This window comes from Orcinus orca, chromosome 4 (genome assembly GCF_937001465.1).
Source record: "Orcinus orca chromosome 4, mOrcOrc1.1, whole genome shotgun sequence".
NCBI lineage: Eukaryota > Metazoa > Chordata > Mammalia > Artiodactyla > Delphinidae > Orcinus > Orcinus orca.
In genome coordinates, this window is record NC_064562.1 from 140778637 (window position 1) to 140799058 (window position 20422).

At 35.7% G+C, this 20422-nt stretch overlaps 1 protein-coding gene across 6 annotated transcripts in view; it reads right to left on the reverse strand.

Moving 5' to 3' along the window:
• The window catches only part of MFSD8 (major facilitator superfamily domain containing 8), a 41886-nt gene that overhangs the window by 16460 nt on the left and 5004 nt on the right, over nucleotides 1-20422 (reverse strand). For 3 of the 6 annotated variants that reach the window (XM_004265124.4, XM_049709471.1, XM_049709470.1), the window contains exons 2-7: nucleotides 15941-16032; nucleotides 11545-11588; nucleotides 5799-6039; nucleotides 4866-4979; nucleotides 2407-2551; nucleotides 1636-1691 (exon numbers count right to left, since the gene is read on the reverse strand). In XM_004265124.4, the coding sequence (XP_004265172.2) occupies nucleotides 1636-1691; nucleotides 2407-2551; nucleotides 4866-4979; nucleotides 5799-6039; nucleotides 11545-11588; nucleotides 15941-16032 (692 nt within the window). Of the gene's footprint in view, nucleotides 1-1635; nucleotides 1692-2406; nucleotides 2552-2627; nucleotides 2734-4865; nucleotides 4980-5798; nucleotides 6040-11040; nucleotides 11131-11544; nucleotides 11589-15940; nucleotides 16033-20422 lie in introns of those variants that run through there. The other 3 variants (XM_049709472.1, XM_033419405.2, XM_049709473.1) reach the window with 3 other exon arrangements.

Consider the following 20422-nt stretch of genomic DNA (forward strand, 5'->3'; position numbering starts at 1 on the left):
GACAATGTACCTGTATGTCTTTGCTACTCAAAGTGTGGTTCATAGACCAGCAGCATCAGTTCCCAAAGGAGCTTGTTATAAATGTAGATTCTTCCTCTCCAGGCCTACTGAAACAGACTCTGCATTTTAACAAGGTTCCCAGGTGTTTTCTAAGCATATTAAAGTCAATAAAGCAAGGATCTACATGGTTATCCCCTTCAACTTATGAAAGATTTCTTGTGCATCTTCCCTTTCTCAGCCCCTCAACCTCACCCTCTTTAACTTGCTCATTCTCTTTACCTTTAAAGAGGTAGAGAGATAGGTCCTGTAAGTTAGCATCCTATCTTACACCTTTTCAAAACAGTAGCTTAAACCCACTGCCGGCACTTCCTCACCACTCATTGTTTCTTTTTTTCTTTCTTTTTATTTTGAAAACTTTCAAACACATCCTTATCCATCTATGCCCTAGATTCAACAATATTTTGCCACATTTGATTCATCTACCCCTTCCTTTCCTCCTTTCTCTCACTCTCTCTTTGTTGCTGTAGTGTTTTTCACTAGATGATTCCCAAATTTCTATCTCTAGCTTTGATCTCTACTGCCAGAATTACAGATGCCTCTGGAATTTTTTAGTTGTTCTAGGGTAGCATTATATTTGGTTTAAACCAAATTGAAATCACCTTATCTTCTCAGCCAGTGTCCCTTCTTAAATTCTCCTTCTCTCATTCTTTCAATTATCTAGAATCAAAACCCAGCAGACATCTTCAACAACCCCCTCCATTCCTTAATATTCCCTATCCAACCTGTCAGAATCTTTTTTTTTTTTTTCTTCAAAAGCTCATATCTCATCCCTTCTCCATTCTCAGTTACTGCTGTAGTTCAGGCCTTTACATATCTGGATTAGCCTCACTTGCAATCTATCGTCATACTTCTCCTTTGTTCAAAATTTGCTATAGCTCCTCACCACTCTGCTCTCCACCCGACTACTTTTAACTTTATCTTCCACCAGTTTTGTTGTAAAAAGTAAATAAAATGTCTATCAAAGAACTTGGTAAAATTAACAGGGTCTTTTCCAAAACTTTATAAACTCCTTGAGGACAAGGACTAAATTGCATTCTTTTGCATGGGGGGACAATCCTCAAGGAGGACATAACTAGGAGTACTTAATTAATGGTTTATTTAGTAAAATATACCTACTTATAAGACTGGGTACCTATTTATAAGTCAGAGAAAGATATGAAGGATGAAAATGGGTATTTGTAGAGTATACCAAAAGAATAAAAATACAAAAGAGAAACCATACTTATTCCCATGATTAAGTGAATAAAGAAATACTTGAAACAGAAAGATACATTTGGTAGCAATAATACTGAAATCATTCCAAAGATCTCAAGGATTTTAGGATATTGGCTTTTTGAAAACAAGATGAAGTGATTTTTAGCAATGGTCTTAACCTTACCAATTGTACACACCAAGTCACTGACATAGGCATGCCTTTAAAAAAAATCAACTTTGCTAACTTTCAACTTTGAAGATCTTCCCCAATTACCCATTGTACTGTCCTCAGAGACAAAATTCAAGTGAATATCAAAGAGACAGAATCATTAGAAACACTTTGTAATATTATAGTAATTTAGTCAAACAGGTCAATAGTACCTTCTTCAAAATTAATATTTTTACACTGTCGTCCTGAGTCATCCACACGATGTTCTCTTAAAAGAAAAACATAAATATTGTATCCATGAAAGGCTTAGTATAATAGATAATAGTTTAAATTTATTACTAGCTTTCTATTTTTTCACATTCTGGTATAGTTTCTTTTACTGTCTTCTGAGTAATGAAATTATTATGATATATAACCGATAAAATTTTTAAAATACAAGTTACAATTATTATTAATTATCATATAAAATGAAAAAACCCTCAATTCATCCAAGAGCACACATGAGCTGCCTTAATCAGTATTTGAAGTTTTCCAATGATTTTTAACATGAGTTATAAACACTTTGGACTCTTGGATAAAACACTCCAAAGAAATATAAAGTAACAAAACTTCTGCAGTTTTATAAAATTTTTTCTAATATATAAAAGATAAGAGATACACATTATGAGTAACTTTTGTATCTAAGGTTGAACCTAATCATTAATCTACTTAAAATGTTGCTTTCATGCCATTTCCCCTACTTAGAAATCTATCATTAGTAGACCAAGACCAAACCTTGAATCTTTAAAGATCTTGTAATCTGTTCTTATTCATCATCTATTATTTTAGTTGTCAGTACCACATGCGTTAGCTGATAAGAAAATATGAACACAACTAGACATCAAAAACCAAATAAAGACATCATAGAAATAATAATTCTCCAACAATGATAATGCTTAATTTCACAATCTACAAGAGTAGTTTTATCATTTCTATCTAATTACCTTAATACAGTAAGAATCAGAATAATATTTAAAATTCCCAGGAAGGCGCCAAGTAAAACTGGTGCTGTGTACATGTTTATCTGCAGCTTAATGGTATCCCATGTCACGCCCTTTTCTCCAATGAGTGCGAAACAAGTCTGAAAAACTTATTAAAATAAAATGTATACAGATTAATTATTATATGGGAGGCACAGGCTAAAATAAATGTGAGAAATATTTACCATAGAATTGGAAGTAATATATGGAATCATCCATCTGCATCAGACATCTCAACTGGGGCAAGAAAATTGGTTCTTGGTGAGGAGAGGCAAAACATTTACTCTTTTTCTGTATAAAGCACAGATATGCATACAGTACATAAAACACATACAATATAGGTCTGTGGTATTAAAATTTCATGGGATGGAGTGATTAGGAAAGAAATGTCTAAAAAGCCTCCTTAGGGAGACAATAACATAAAAAATGGGTGAGAAGCACTGATGTACAGGCATTCACAAGGGATTATACCTAACATAACTTGTCAGTATTTTCTTTTTTTAAAATACATCTCTGTATGAAATTTAAGTTATACAATTTCTTCCATAAGTAAATTATTAAAGTTTAATCAATTTCATTATAAGAAACTGTCACTTTTTTTTTTTTTTTTTGCGGTACGCGGGTCTCTTACTGTTGTGGCCTCTCCCGTTGCGGAGCACAGGCTCCAGACACGCAGGCTCAGCAGCCATGGCTCACGGGCCCAGCCGCTCCGCGGCATGTGGGATCTTCCCAGACCGGGGCACGAACCCGTGTCCCCTGCATCGGCAGGCGGACTCTCAACCACTGCGCCACCAGGGAAGCCCGAAACTGTCACATTTTAACTCAATATTTTAAAATATTACTGTGTATATGGTACTTAAATTATATATATTTAATACCACTTTCAATTTGGATCTGTGGCAAAAATCAGATTGGGTAAGTATTGGTTTGCTCTCCTGATTTAGATTCTATATCTCGTTCTGCCAGGACTTTACATGTAAACTTAGAGTGAGGATTAAGTAAAATACTGCACCTAAAGCACTTAGAACAGCATCTAGCATATGGTTAGCACTCAATGTTTGTGCTTATTGATGTGGTTATTATTGGAAAAGTCATCTAATCTTTTCAGGCCTACGTTTACTCATCTTTAATATAAAATGTTTTAGTGATAATCTTTTTTAAAAAATTTTATTTACTTATTTATTTATTTTTGGCTGCATTGGGTCTTCATTGCTGCCAGCGGGCTTTCTCTAATTGAGGCGAGCGTGGGCTTCTCACTGCGGTGGCTTCTCTTGTTGAGGAGCACGGGCTCCAGGGGCGCAGGCTTCAGTAGTTGTAGCACACGGGCTTAGTTGCTCTGCAGCATGTGGGATCTTCCCAGACCAGGGCTCAAACCCGTGTCCCCTGCATTGGCAGGCAGATTCTTAACCACTGCACCACCAGGGAAGCCCCGTGAATAATCTTTAAAATAGATGGCCAAAATATTTACTGAGAACCTAAGCCTATACCAGGTACTGTGCTAGAAACTGAGGGTAGAGTGGTAAGCTTAAAAAGACCCAGACTATGCCCTCATGCATATACTAAGGCAATAGGTTCAATTGTTCTAGATTTCTGCTTATATTTTATTCCAGAACACTGAACTAAAATACCAGATTCTGGTGAATGATGAATTAGGCTTTCTTCTGTTGAAGCAAAGTAATGGAAACTGGAGGTTGGGGTGTTAATGATGAAGTAAACTGAGCTGGATTCAAATTGATTCTATTTATAACTGCAATATTAAAAGCATGGGCCAATTATATGGCTTTTCAAAGTTATGCTAGGCATAAAAAATTAATTTCTCTACTCATTTAGCAGAAAATTAATTGGCCTTAGGGAAATATTAAATCTCATTAATATATTTTTATATTCATTAAACTATGAAAGCTTGGAAAGAAGAAGAGACTAGTAAATCTTTTTTAAACTCTTTCATTTTCTTCAACCTTAGAAAAGTCTTAAAGGTATGGGCAAAAAGGGGAAAAAAACTCCTATAACTTTCCTCAAATCCTTCAATTAAAAGAATTTTGTTTCTCATAAACAGGAAAAAAAAAGCAAACTCTTGCTGAGATGTCAAGCTAAATGATTATCTGACAGAACGTATACTTTGGAATCAGACAGTGAGGTTTGAATCTCATATTTCCCATTTAATATCAGGGTGACCCTGGATAAGTTACTTAGATTCTCTATGCCTTGGTGTCCTAATCTGTACAGTGGGACTAATAACATTTAATTTAGGGAACATGAGTTAACACATATAAAGAGCCTAGCCTCACTGCTAGATCAAAAAATATCAGTTTCCCTCCCTTTGCCTTCAGCTATGAGGTTTTATACTTGAATTGCATCTAACATTTGAACCTCAAAAGTTTTCCCAATTCAAATCCAAGTAATGATAAGTGAAGAACACCTACCTGGACCTAGAATAAAACCTAATGCTTGACACGCACTTGTGTTTGCCATGGAACTTGTTCTTTCCTGAAGAGAGGTAGCACCAGCAATATACGATCTAATAACAGCTACATTTCCTAAGAAAAGACACAATAATACAAAGTAAAAGAAAATATTCTCCAGTTTATAAAAATTCGACTTAATTTGGCTCTATACAGAAGAAGAAATATTAACCTACAACATAGTTACTGCTTCCTCTTTATGATTATACAAGGCATGTATAGTGAACAAATGTATCAATTAATGGAAAATATTACTTTTAGTATTGTGAAAACACAGTTAAAGATGTGAATGAATGAAAAAATGGCATACAGGAAACTTAAACTTTTTTCATCATTAAATACCAAGAAAGCATTGAGTGAATGGAGTCCTACTAATTGCTACATTGTTTTAAAAGAAATATGCTACACACTCTGCATGTTTATAAAAAAAAATCCTAAAAATTTGAGTCAAAAAAATTTGCTGAGCATTTATGTTGAAGAGACTTTGCTAGGGGCTACAGAATATTTTCAAAAGTCATAGATTGTCTCTAATTACACTAAGTTTACCAGCTAGTTGGTGATAAGGGATGAAAACAGTGCAAAACAGTATATAAGCAAATGCCAGAGACATGTTGGAGAAGCAGTAGTGTAGCCTAAGAAAGCTTCATGGAAGAGGTGGAACTTGAACTGAATCTTGAAGGATGAAGAATCATGGGAACAGAAGAGAGAAACTATAGGTAATGGGAACATCATGAGCAAAGGCAAAATGATAGGAAAGATATTTGCAATGAGACATCTGTATGTTGAATGTCGTATAGGAGATTGAGAAGAGGTGACCCTAGATGAGAGAAGGCCATAAATGTCAGGATGAATGTGAGTCCAACACAACCAAAAATATACATGCATGCATATTACCTGCTCCAAATCCCACCAATCCACGAGCAACCAACATGTAGTATTTATTATGAGAAGCTGGAACCTGGACATATGCATAGAGGCAGTTGGCTGCCACCGAAATGAAAATGGAAACAGTAAGAGGCTCTTTTCTTGGTCGATAGTTAGACCACAAACCAAATATAGGTGAAGCTACCATTTGGCCAAGGCTAAAAGAAGCAATAACCCAGCCCAAAAAACTTGCATCGGCAGTCTGATCAATCTGCAGAAAAAAGTACAATGCTTTAAGAATTGTTATCCGAGAAAAGTAAAGTTAAAAATCCAAATACATTTTTTCTGACCATGTAACATTTCTTATTAAAAAAATAAAAACAATAATTCTAACACATAAGTTTTATAACACCATTACTTACAGTAAGGAATTCAAACTTCTGACATTACAATTAAATGTGTTAACAATTCACTATACACAAGGAAAAATGTTTAGGAAACTTCATCTTTTAGAACAATTATAGAAATTCTGTCATAAAAATCTTGTTAAAAAAACACATTATATACCTAACAATAACATCATAAAAATAATATGCCATTCTTTAATTCTTGTAAAGTAAATACAATTATTTACCTTATGCTACTCTATAAACTAAACAACCATTAGCACTGTGAATCTATTTTTTTTAACTGGGCACAATAATCAAATGCTTAAAGACAATAATAAAATTTCTCTCATTAAACCTACTACTAATTCTTCCTTTCAGCATAGACAATCCAGGATTCTACCAAAGAGGATTTATATATCATTAATACTGAGGTTAAAACCAAATGATTACAACTCAGAAAATACTTTCAGAAAACAGAAAATTTAGCTTACAAAAGGGACTATGGAATACATCAACAGATGGGGTTTTTAAAAATATGGTAGGTTATATAATAATTTGGAAAAATAAGAGCCATTAAATTTTAGGACATAAGTTTAAACATATATAGGTTAAGTGGTAGAACAACTTAATAAGGAAAACCATGGCCTTTTCTCTTCCAAAGATATTTTTAAAAAGCTTAAAATGAAGATATTTAGGCACATTTCTGTTTGTGTGGGATGAGAAATAAGAGTGAATAAGTATAAGGACTTCATGTCATATAAATTTAAAAATTAATTTTCAAAAAAGCAATGAGAACAATTTTAATATTAAATGTCTAGTGGTTTGAAAGCAAAAGGATAAAAGTGTCTTCTCAGGATATCAATTGATCATAATAGTCAAGCGTCCATTTCATGGACAGAAGTGAGCTGACTCTTGAAGATGGCTCTAACAATTTTAACAACATTTGCTATTTTTATTGGATACTATTCTTTACAATGACTGGAAAACTGGAATCTGCTAGAATTCTGCTAGAATTATAACAGGAAAGTAAAATGGTTTGGAAGATACAGGTTCTATACTACAACAGAAGGTATCAGTTCAGTAATTGAACTGTTATCTGTGCTCCTGTGTGTTTCTCTCTCTCTTATAGTAATAACAGCATGTTGTTTCCAATCCTCTGGCCATCTCTAATGATCTCTATCATATTGTTTTCAGGATAAAGTCTAAACTACTTATTATGTAAAACTAACTCACAAGCTGGTCATTGTCTCCCCTCTCTAACTTCATCTCTCTGCATGCTCCCTCCCCCCAGTTCTAACTTCCAGCTACAGAGAACTTTTTGAAGTTTCCAAAATGAGTCAAGCTCTTTGTTTCCAGGCCTTTGCACAGGATCCTCTACTGCCCCTTCCATCAGGAATGCCTTTCCAAACTCCTACTCCGTGGCCCAGACTGCCCCTTCTGGTGACCAGTTTCTGTAGGCCTTCCAAACTCAGCTCAGATATAACTGCTTTTGGGAAATCTTCCAGGATCTCTTTAGTCTGGATCAGCAACATCTCCCTAACCCCCATGTCTGTCTGTCTGTGTCAGTCTGTGTGTATGTCTCTCTCTCCCCCAGCCCCCACTCCTTCTGTCTCTCTCTGCCTCTCTGACTCTCTCCCTCTCCCTCTAGCTCCCTCTCCCCTGTGAACACGCACACACACTCACACATCAAGCTCTTAAGACTTTTACCCACTCATATTGTATGGTAATTATCTGTAAACTTGTTTGGTTTTGCACACTTCAGTGAAAGTTAGATCCATCTCTTCTCTTAAAAAAAAGCCCACAGTGCGTAGTACTGAATTTCAAAACATTCTTCTCTAAACATGTTAATAATATTGACAAAGTCAAAGTTCTAGAACTCTTAATGCTGAGATGTGTTCCAAGCCTATGGGAGCTGAGATGTGTTCCAAGCCTCCTCAACTATTTACTTACAGATTATTGCTTATTCATCCAATTAACAGTCACTAAGGCCTTCTCTGTGACAAAACCTGTGCGAGGCTATATGAATACAAATTGAATAAACACAGTTCTTGCCATCAAGGAGTTTCCAAACCAGGTTCTACTTAACTGATTCTGAAAAATCCTACATTTTTGAGTAGCTGAGGAAAAAAACCAGCATGCTTTAATTCTTTATCTGTCAAATGGGGGTAACTTCACAGAGTTGTTATGAGAATTATTTAAGCCAAGACATGTATAGTGCCTAGGGTCATGTCTGCCTATAGTATGCACTAAATGAATGTTACCTATACATAAAAAATTAATATTTCTTGGTATTTTGTTTTTACTGATATGTCAGTTTTATTATTATATTTTATTGTAACATGCATGAGTAGTCCCACTATGTCCCTGGGCCTACAGATAACCTATCATTCCAATTCAAAATCTGGGTTTAAGAATATGAGTTTTCCTGGAAATCAATCACAACTCTGGGCAACACAGGCTACGGAATCACTGGGCTGATAGCTGTCTATCAGCCAGGGTCAGAAGCACAAGTCAGCGATTCACAGCAGTGCCAAATTCCTTTCGGACAGATAACTTACTGTTTGGGGGTTTTAGAGGGGTGGTTGGGCCTAGCTTTTTATCTTTCTCACAGATGACTTTTAAGCTAAGTAATATTTGGTAACACATTATCGTAAAAGAGATAGTAACCTTCAATTAAAAATGAAAATTTTGATAAACAGCAATGACCTACTGTATAGCACAGGGAACTATATTCAGTAGCTTGTAAAAACCTATAATGGAAACGAATCAGAAAAAGAATGTGTGTGTGTGTGTGTGTGTGTGTGTGTGCATAATTGAATCACTTTGCTATACACATGAAACATTGTAAATCAACTATACTTCAATAAAATAAATAAATAACATTTTAAAAAAAGAATGAAAAATCTTAAGACAGTAGGTAACATAGCACTGTAGAGTCAGATTTTGGTTTCAGATAGGCTTGATTCTACCATTTTCTAGCTGTGTGATCTTGGGCAAGCTACCTAACTTCTCTAGTCTGAGTTTCTTTATCTGTTAAACAGGAGTGATAATGACCACCTCACAGAGTTATTATGAAGATTAAAAGATGATTTAGATGAAAGATTTAGTATTGTGCCTGGCACACAATGAGCTATAATATTATTATGAAATAACTTGAGAAAATTAACTCACAAGGTTTTTGGTGAAAATGTTATGCTTGTATTGCCAAAGAACTACTGATATGTTCATGTGCTCTCAATAAATTTACCTTTGAAGAGATTACAAATATCTGGAGAAAGGAGTGTACCTTTTCAAAATTCAACTTATTATGCTGAGTAGACCTAATTTTGTAAATACCTTTCTTTTGAGAATTTTGAGGTTAAACAAACTAGTACAGGGACCATAGAAATCAAGAGTTTTTATACATGGAAATACATATTTTAGCACAGAAGATATTGCTCCAGAATTGTTAAATATTCTGTTCCAATTCTAATAATTCTGCCAGTATGGAAAGAATTTTTAGTGTCATGAGTAATGACTTCATGTAAAATAAATTTTTAATTAGTTTAAATTAATTTTCAAAATGGCAGTGAAAATGTGGCACTAAATCACTAAAAAGTAAAATGTGTGTTTTTTTCCTATATTTCTTTTAAAAGATAGCATAAGAAAATAGGATTTTTAAGTTAAAAATTATAAAAACTGGGCTTCCCTGGTGGCGCAGTGGTTGAGAGTCTGCCTGCCGATGCGGGGGACACGAGTTCGTGCCCCGGTCCGGGAAGATCCCACATGCCGCAGAGCAGCTGGGCCCATGAGCCATGGCCACTGAGCCTGTGCGTCCGGAGCCTGTGCTCCGCAACGGGAGAGGCCACAACGGTGAGAGGCCCGCGTACCGCAAAAAAAAAAAAAAGAAAAAAAAATTATAAAAACTAAAAAATCTATAATGAAATATAAGATATCAATAAATTTCTTATATAATAGGTATAATTTTTAAACGCTGTTACAACACTCAATGATAAGTATTAATGATAAAGGGATATGGAAGCACATAGGAAAACCTTCTAATGCAAACTGGGGTGAGGGACAGTAAGAAAAGGCTTTTCAGAGGAGGTGACATTGGATCAAAGCCTTGAAGAATTAATAAAAAATAGTGGAGAAGAAGGGGAGGAAGGGAATGGCAGAGGAAAGGAGAGATGGAGGGAAGGAAAGCACTCTAGAAAAAAAAGGAGGAAAAAGTGTAAAGATCTGAGGACCTTAGGTTCATCCAAGTACATGATATAATAAATTACTGGCTATAGATCTAATATTGGCCAAGGCTCAGGATCTAGGCTGAAACACACACACACACACACACACACACACACTCTCTCTCACTCTCTCTCTCTCTCTTTCTCTCTGTCTCTTTCTCTCTCTCCTCTGGAGAAAACCAAAATATAAGGGGCAAGTTGATAAAGAAAAATACACAAAATAATTTAAGAATAAAGAGTTAAGAGTAATGTCATGGAAGCTAAGAGAGAGTTTCAAGAAGCAAAGAGAGGACAACAATGTCAAACACTACCCAAATGTCACCTAAAGTAAGGACTGAAAAGTATCTACTATTTGGTGAGCGATTAAGTCCTTGGAGACCTCATCAAGAGCAGTTGCAGGGTAGCAGAGGAGTTAATCAGATTGTAGCAGGTTAAGGAGTGAAGAGGAGTTAGGAAGCACAGAGGAACTCCTTCAAGAACCTTAACTGAAATATTATTATAGATTAATTATGTCTCTACCTTAAATACTGATTTTTAATAAATTCATTACTGGAATTTTAAGACAGAACTGACAGTTATATGTCAAATATATTTTTTAAAAAGGTAGAATTGACAGGACTTGATCATCAACTGATGATCAACTGATGTTAGAGTACCCACCAAACTTGCATCTTCTTGTCACTCCCTCCTTCCCATGTAGTAACCACAGCATCAAAGCACATGTATTGTCTATTCTTTTCACAATGTCACCTGACAACCCAAATTATTCTATCAGAAAGCATCAAGTTATTCCATAGCAATATCATTTATACATTATAGGAATTCAGACTATGTCTAGCTTAGTTTCCTTTTTATTAGGGAAGGGGTACGGATGGGATGGGAAAGTGGCTAATAAGTAGGTGACCATACATCTACATTTGCCTGCGATTGTCTGGATATAATCCTATTTTCCTGCTAAAGCACTCTTTTCACTTCAAGAGTGCTCTGGTTTGCACAATCAAGCATACAGTCACCTTACTTATAAGCCTCTTTTGAAGAATTATTATCTCAAGTTATTTTAGTAAAGATTAACTCTGAATACCAAAGAGATTCTCTAGAAAACTCTTAACTACATAAGAGTTATTACTACTACCGCTACATAAGAGACGAATAAAGTGCACAAACCTTTTGGAGATATGGCCATATTGACATTAACACAATAGAAAATCCTGTGAAGAGGCAAATTCTGTTATTTATACTTATAATAATTTCATCACTATAGATACAAATTTTTGAACTATAGCATGGATTTTAAAACATCATTATGAATTTACAAATTTATAACCACAAATGTCTAATTTATTAAGCAATGGAGTTTTATTTATCAGAAGGAAAATAAATATTAAAGGCTGGAAAACATATATATAATTATAGTCCCTCACCACAATTAACATAATAAAAGCAGAGGACCTATTTCTCCTCATTCACGTGTCTTTACTGTAAATGAAAATTACTGGAACTTCCCTGGTGGCAGAGTGTTTAAGAATCTGCCTGCCAATGCAGGGGACACGGGTTTGCGTCCTGGTCTGGAAGGATCCCACATGCTGTGGAGCAACTAAGCCCGTGCGCCACAACTACTGAGCCTGCGCTCTAGAGCCCACGAGCCACAACTACTGAAACCTGTGCACCTAGAGCCCATGCTCTGCAGCAAGAGAAGCCACCGCAATGAGAAGCCCGCGCACTGCAACAAAGAGTAGCCCCTGCTCACCGCAACTAGAGAAAACCCATGCACAGAAACGAAGAACCAACGCAGCCAAAAATAAATAAATTTATTTTTTAAAAAAAAGAAAAGAAAATTACTGAGAGTTTTGTTAAGTTTTTATAGCAGAAATGAATGGAGGTAAGGCTACTTTGTTATAGAGGAATTGCTAGACTTCTAATCTGTGTTGTTTGGGAGAGATAATTCACTGTAGGGAGGACTAAGAAGAAGGAAAATTATCTTTAAAGGGGGCAGTGGCTATAAAGAACCAGAATTTCTCAAGATGGGCATACCTTAAAAGAAAATTATCTCTGCTAGCTTTTATTGCTTGAGAACTGTAATGATAAACTCCAATGTTATTTGTCGATTTTAAATATTAGGCACATCCAATCACAATTCTATCAAGGCTATTTTTAAAAAAAACAGCTCTATTAAGATATAATTCACAATGAATTCACCCATTTAAAGTGTACAATTCAATGGTTCTTAGCGTGCCAGATATGTGCAACCATGACTACAGTCAATTTTAGAATATTTTAGTCACCTCAAAAAGAAACCCTGGACCCTTTAGCTATACTCTTCTATCCTCTATCATTTCCCCAACAGCCCTAAGCAACCACTAATCTACTTTCTGTCTCTATAGATTTTCCTATTCTGGACTTTCATATGAATAGAACCACACAATACGTGCTCTTTTGTGTCTGGCTTCTTTCTTTGCATAATGCTTTCAAGGTTCATCTATGTTGTTGCAGTATCAGTACTACCTTCCTTTTTAAAAGTCTGTTTTAAAAAATAATTTAATTATTAGTTTCATCTTAGTGTATTTTGAATTAACACATTGACTTGATGAAAAGAATCAACTAATGTTTGAAAATAAGACTACTATCTCACAATCAAGAAACTTGTAAACAGGTAAAATGTTTCACATGCCAATTAAAATCTAAAGTTAAAAAATTTTTTGCTGTTAAATTTGAAATTATTACTTATATTTTAGATAAATGAGTATAAAAATTAGAAATGCTTTAAATAAAAAAACAATCTGTTGCAGAGATTGTTACCTACACAACATTCATTTGCCCTCTTCCTCCTCTCCGATAGAATCCTGGTTGTATTGAGGTATCCATCACTCCTCCACAAAGCCACAGGCTTTAGAGGACACTGTGTCCACTCCAAATTCCAGAGGGTAGATCCTGATTAGATCTCACTATCCCAGCTGATGATGGGTTTAGAAATTAACAGGTAACCCAATTCTAACCAGTGAGAAATAAGGGGAGGTCTACTTTGGGACCTCCAAGAAAGGACTCCTTGTCTCTTTGGAGGTTTAAAAAATAAGTCCCTTTCAATCAATAAAAATTACTGTGGAAGGATGTGACACGTGGAACTGCTGCTGCATCCCTCCTATAGCCTAAGAATGAAGGCAATATGCAGAAGAGAGCAAAACCAAAAAACTTATTCAGAAGCAGAGCCAGTGAACTTCACCTGGAGTTGTCCCACTATGGATATCTTATAAGAAAATACAAATTACTGTTCAAGCCAATTTGAATCAACATTTTTTCCTGATATTTGTGGAAAGCATAATAATGGATATACAATCCAAAAAACTGTTGAAAATATCCTTTATTTTGTACTTTTCTTTAGTTTTAGCTTTATTTAAAGTCTATTTTTGCTCAATGTTGAATCATAAAGAAGACTGGCAAGAGAGAGAGAACAAGAGGGTGACCTGGGATAAATGGAAAGGATATGGAAAACAACTTAGTCAAATGACCTTCACTAAATCCATCTCAGGAAAGAAACCGTTTGTAAAATTATTGCCTATGGACTTAGAGTCCACGATTGGAAAAAAAATTGATTCCCTAAAACATTCCTTTATAAACTATCACAGTATTGAGAATTCCTATATATTTTCATTCCTTACCATTTTTAACATAATTACAGTTCTTAATATTAAAAATTTTTTTCCTCATAAAGGTTAACTTTTTCAGTAAATATATTTTCAGAAATAATGTTAATAGGTTAAAATAATCAAGCTATACAGATTAATATTCTTGGACTTTACTATTGGTATGTGTCAATATAAAAGTTAAATGAGGTTCACAGGCAACAAAAGTAAAAAGCAAATACATTAAACTACATCAAAATTTAAAACTTCTGTGAATAAAAGGGCACAATCAGCAGAGTGAATAAGAGTCACGGAATGGTTGAAAATATTTGCAAATCATATATCTGATCAGGGATTAATATTCAGAATATATAAAGAACTCCTACAACTCAACAACAAAAAACAACCTTATTTAAAAAATGGGCAAAGGACTTGAACAGACATTTCTTCAAAGAAAATATACAAATGGTCAATATGCATGTGAAAAGATGCCTAACGTGAGTAAGGAGAGTAAGTAAGTGAGTAAGGAGATACAAACCAAAGTCACAATAAGCTACTACCCGATTAGAATGACTAATGTCAAATAAACATAAAATAAGAGTTGGTGAGGATGTGGAAAAATCTGAACCCTGACTGTTGATTAGAATGTAAAATGCAGCAGCAGCTATGGAAAAAAGTATAGCAGTTCCTCAAAAAGTTAAAAATAGAATTATCATATGATATAGCAATTCCACTTCTGGATATATACCCAAAAGAACTGAAAGCAGGATGTTAAAGAGATATTTGCACACCCATGTTCACAGCAGCTATTTGTAAGAAACAAGATATGGAATCAACCCAAATGTTCATCAACCAATAAATGGATAAACAAAATGTGGTATATACTGAAGGGGATCAGAACATTCTACCCCAAAATATGCTGCTTTGGCATATTGATTATTTTGAGCTGAAGGCAACTAACAAACAGCAGACACAGAAGGGCTTTCTGTCTTCCCCCTTTCTGCCTAAAAACTGGGCATAAATTTCCCCTGAGAAATGTGCTCTTCCAGTACCAGGAAGAAGAAAATATTCTTATCACTGCAGATGGAGCATCAATGCTGAGATGAGTCTGCACAAACAAACCTTACTCAAATAACCCTCATCCTCCATTAGTTTCCCCCATGTATTTCCTAGTCATTTTCCCACAATTTACCATCCCTAGAAAGCTAACCCCTTTTCTTTGTCTAGTCACCTCTCCACAATTAGAGACCCTTGTTAAAATAGTATATAAGTCCCTGAGTCTAACCCTTTCTTTGGGGTTTTCACTTTTCTATGAAGCTTTCACTTTTCTATCTCACATAAAAATATTAACATCAAATAAATTTTTATGCTTTTCTCCTGTTGATCTGCCTTTTGTCAGTTTAATTTGCAGGCCCCAAATTAAAAACCTTTCCTTTACTTTCTTAGCTATAAAATCTAAGAAAGTAAAGAAAAAGTTTTCCCTCTCCTACAATTTATACAACAGACTATTACTCAACCTTAAAAAGGAAGGAAATTCTGACACATGCTACAACATGGATGAACCTTGAGGACATTACGCTAAATGAAATAAATTAATCACAAAATTAAAAATACTGTATGATTTCATTTATATGAACTATCTAGAGTAGCCAGGTTCATAGAAACAGAAAGCAAAATGATGGTTAATGGTGGTTGAGGGAAGGGGAAATGAGTTGTTGTTTAATGGCTATAGAGTTTCAATTTTGCAAGATAAAAAAGTTCTGGAGATTGGTTATACAACCATGTAGGGATATTTAACAACTCTGATCTTAGAAATGGTTAAGATGGTACATTTTATGTTATGTGGTTTTTACCATAATAAAAAAATAATTTTTAATTAAATGACATTAAAATATGATATTTTATCTAAATTTTTTAAATTATGTATAATTTCAAATACTTACCTACACTGCTAAGAAACATAGTAAGATACAGAATCCTAATTGATCTCCATCGGCTCTTATAATGCTCCTCAGTTTCTATAATATCCCATTCTCTAGGTATAAAGAAGAAAAATGTAGTATAAAGTTATCTCAGTACATGCAAATCTTTCTGTGGCATAATTTTATTTTCTCTCTCCTAAAGTCATGAAAATGATATGATAGAGGTATAGTTTACTAATATTGGTTTTTACTATACTAATTCATCTATAAATAAGTATTATATCTTTTAATTTCCATGGATTATATTTATGGATCACTGTGCATAGGAAGTTGGGAGACATGAGGCAGCTTAAAAAGGCAAAACATTTTGTGAACCAATTATTTTGCTATTGTTGGCATGCTATAACCTTATGAATCAAGCATGTTTAAATTTGCTAAACTGACAAAATGAATAAAGTATATCAAAATAAACAAAATAAACCAGCTACAACCATTAGATCTCCTACAGGTGGGATATACAACTAGTAACTATTAAACGATAATAACTGTCATCATTATGACATGCTCTACTTGATGACAGCAAATTAACTTTGCTGTAGGAAGCTATTTTAGTTGGGTACTTTCAGCAAAATTAATATAAAAGTGACACCAGGAAGGTTTGATATGACCTAAGACATTCGTAGCCCTGGAACCTCCTGAAACATTTGCCTTTGCTCCAACACAGGTTACCAGACAAGCTCTGTTAGTGGACCAAAGAGAGACCAAGGCCCCTCCAGACTGGGTTGACCTTTCATTATCACCCTTGACCTGGATTAAGGGCAAGTATGTTAACCACGTAGCCTGCCTGTCAGGTGATAACGTTAGCATGTGTACCCATTACATTTTCACATATGCACACAAAAAGAGTTAACAAATATACCCTAATATAAGCATTATATGTTTTCAAATAATTAAAACAAGCACAACAGAAAAAATGCCACCTTATGTTCCAACATTATTTTCTAAAATAGACTTAGTACTGTTAGTCTTCAAAAAAGAAAGTATGTTTTTTTAAATGTGACATGACTGGGAATGTTAGAGAGGGAATGAAGAAGAGAAATAACATTTATTAGATCTATTATGTGCCAGATATATCAGTTCCTGATATAATATATATGAAGTGCTTAACACTGTATATGCTGTTCCACAAAAATACTGTAATGTCGCATACCTGAAAAATAGCAGAACCCCAGATGCTCGTATTTGCAAATCAATATATTGAAATTTGGAATACATAATGCAGATACAGGAAGTCCCCTACACACGAACCTTCAAGTTGCAAACTTTCAAAGATGCGAATACGCGTTCGCATGTCCAATCACATAAGTTAGTTCACGTGTCTGGCAAACATTGTCACATGTGTGCATCCTCTAAAAGTGGTTGTGCTTTTGTGTACTTTACTGTACAGTACTGTATAGAGTACAGTAGAACAGTATCTTTATTTCAAGCCCAGGATGTCCAGAAGCAAGCGTAAAAGCAGCGGTGATGTGTCTGGTACCGCTAAGAAGTCCCAAGTGATAACGACAGAAACAGAAGTGAATATAATTGAGAGAGTGGAGCGAGGCAAAAAGATGGTTGACGTCGCTCATTCTTATAACATGAATCGTTCAACCATCAGCACGATTCTAAGAACATGGACGAGATCATGGAATACATGAAGTCTGATGTGCCAATGATGTCGACAATAATATCAAAGAAGTGTGGGAAAATGACGGAGATGGAGAAAGTTCTCAGGGTGTAGATGCAGGATCAGTATCAGTGTTGAGTCCCACTCAGATTAATGCTGATTCAAGTGGAAGCCAAAAGACTTTATGAAGACTTGAAGAAGAAATACGGTGAAGAATCAAAGGGCGCATCTTTTAATGCCAGTCATGGCTGGTTTCATCAGTTCAATGCTACAGCCAACCTTGACAACGTAAAAGTAAGCGGCGAGGCAGCGAGTGCAGATACGGTAGCTGCCTGGGAATTTCCTGAAACGCTTTGAGAAATTATTGATGAAGGCACGTACTCACCCAAGCAGGTTTTTAATGTGGATGAGACAGGACTGTACTGGAAGAGGATGCCAGACCAAAGTTACATCAGTAAGGAGGAAAAGTCAATGGCAGGTTATAGAGCAGCAAAGGATAAGCTAACTCTGTTGTCTGGTGGCAATGCTTCCGGTGATATGAAGCTGAAGCCTCTCTTAGTTTATCATCCAGAGAACACAAGAGCCCTTATAAATGTAACCAAGGGCTCTTCCTGTTGTGTGGAAGAGTAACCCCAAAGCCTGGGTTACACAGGCCATTTTCCAGGATTGGTTTTTCCACCACTTTATCCCGGAGGTAGAGAACTATTGCTTGGAACATTCTTTTGCTGCTCGATAATGCTCCAGACCACCCCCCATTCATGAACGACTTTCATCCCAACATCAAAGTAGCGCATCTGCCACCAAGTACTATGTTCCTCATCCAACTTATGGACCAGGGAGTTACAGCCACTTTCAAGAAATATTATTCACATTACACTTTTAGTCAGGCAGTAAAGGTGACTGATGAATCAGGAACAACCTTGCAACAGTTTTGGAAGGACTATAACATCTACAAGGCCACAAAAAACATTGACTGCTTGGCGTGAGGTTATGGCCACCACCATCAATGGGGTTTGGAAGAAACTTTGCCTGCAGTTTGTTCACGATTTTCATGGATTTGAGAAGGTGGATGAGGAGTCCAAAGAGGTCTTCAGCAACTTAGTGACCCTCAGCGAGAAGCCGGAGCTAGATCTGCAAGAGGATGACTTCATCGAACTCCTTGCTGTGCAACACAAGGAGCTAACTAATGAAGACCTGATGAAACTGGAGACCCAGAGAAAGGACGAAGAGAGACAAGAGGAAGGAGAAGTAACTGAAGAACCGAAGAGATTCACGTAGCAGGAAATGGCAAGGGGATTCTCTTTATTTGAGGCGGCACTGTTAGCTTGTGAGGCACAGGACCTGAACGTAGAACATTACATGAAGGTTGCAGCAGCCGTTCAGAATGCAATCCAGTGCTACCGTGTCATCCATGACGAGAAAAAAAGAGCTACTATCCGAACATCATTGGATCGTTTTTTTCAAGGGGGTAGATAGAATTGAATCCAGCAAGGAACCAGAACCTGTGCCACCAACGTCACGCATGAGTGAAACTGCAGCTTGCCCTCTGTCTCCTATTGCTGTCGATCCTTCAGCTCTGCCATCTCCCACCTCCTCTCCCTCCTCCAGTCATTAACTCTTCTGGCCTGTTCACTCGATGCCATTCCCTGTATGCCAGCTGTTGTACTGTACTACTGTACTTTTCAAGGTACTGTACTGTAAGATTAAAAATGTTTTATTTTTTTGTGTTTGTTTGTTTTTTATGTGTTATTTGTGTGAATAGTATTATAAACCTATTACAGTACAGTACTACATAGCCGATTGTGTTATTGGGTACCTAGGGACTTACGAATGCGCTCTCAGAATGGAACTTGTTTGTATGTAGGGGACTTGCTATTATTACATATCAGCAAAAGGTATACACCATTCAATCCCACAGCACTGAATTCTTGTATCAGTTTAAAGTACTGGGTTACTATTATAGCTTTAATGAACTCATTATTATTTTCTGGAGATCAGAAATCTAACTGATAATCATGAATAAGAACTATCACTAAAATAAGCCTGAACGTTTTCAAATAACCAATTTGCTCATATCTTATCTAAGTTATGGAACTAAGAGAAGTAAATAATCTGATTCTGAAAAAAATGTAATAAAATTGTTTGTTTGAGTGACTTTGACTTGAAGGTCAGTCAAAAACCTTTCTTCTTTTAATGACAGCTATTAAATATTGAAGGGATGATAGAAAATCACCATTTACTCTCCATGTAATAATGGATGAAAGCAAAGATCATCAGTGAATCCTAAAATAACTGGTTGGAAGGTCAAAAGTCCTCAAAGTATCACTCTTTTGTCGATCCACTAATCAGAAAATGGAAAATGAGCCTTTATAATTGAGAGATATAACAGTCACCCTCTTAACCAAGTAGTCAAGCGTGGCATCCCCGACAGTGGGATGGCCTGGCATCCAATGCTTCCTGACAGAATACACTGGGATGTTCTCAACATAAGCCATGGGATTTTCTTGCCAGAAATGTTTGACCAGGATCTACCCAGAAATGGTTCACAAATTCAGAACATGAGATGTTCCAAAGAAAACAGAAAACTAATCTAGACTTACCAGAGGATTCAATGTTAGTAAGAACAAAAGAGAAGGTCAGGGGATAGTTTTAGGTTGGAGGAGTCTAAAAATACATAAGGATCAATGCTTGAACATTAATCAGATCCTGTTTAAAAAAGAATAGCTGTAGAGTACATTTTTGGAACAACTGGAAAAATATGAGTATAGTCTGTATAGTACATGATATTTTGAATTAGTAGTGTATTTCTAGCTCTGGTAACAGTGACATAGCTGTGT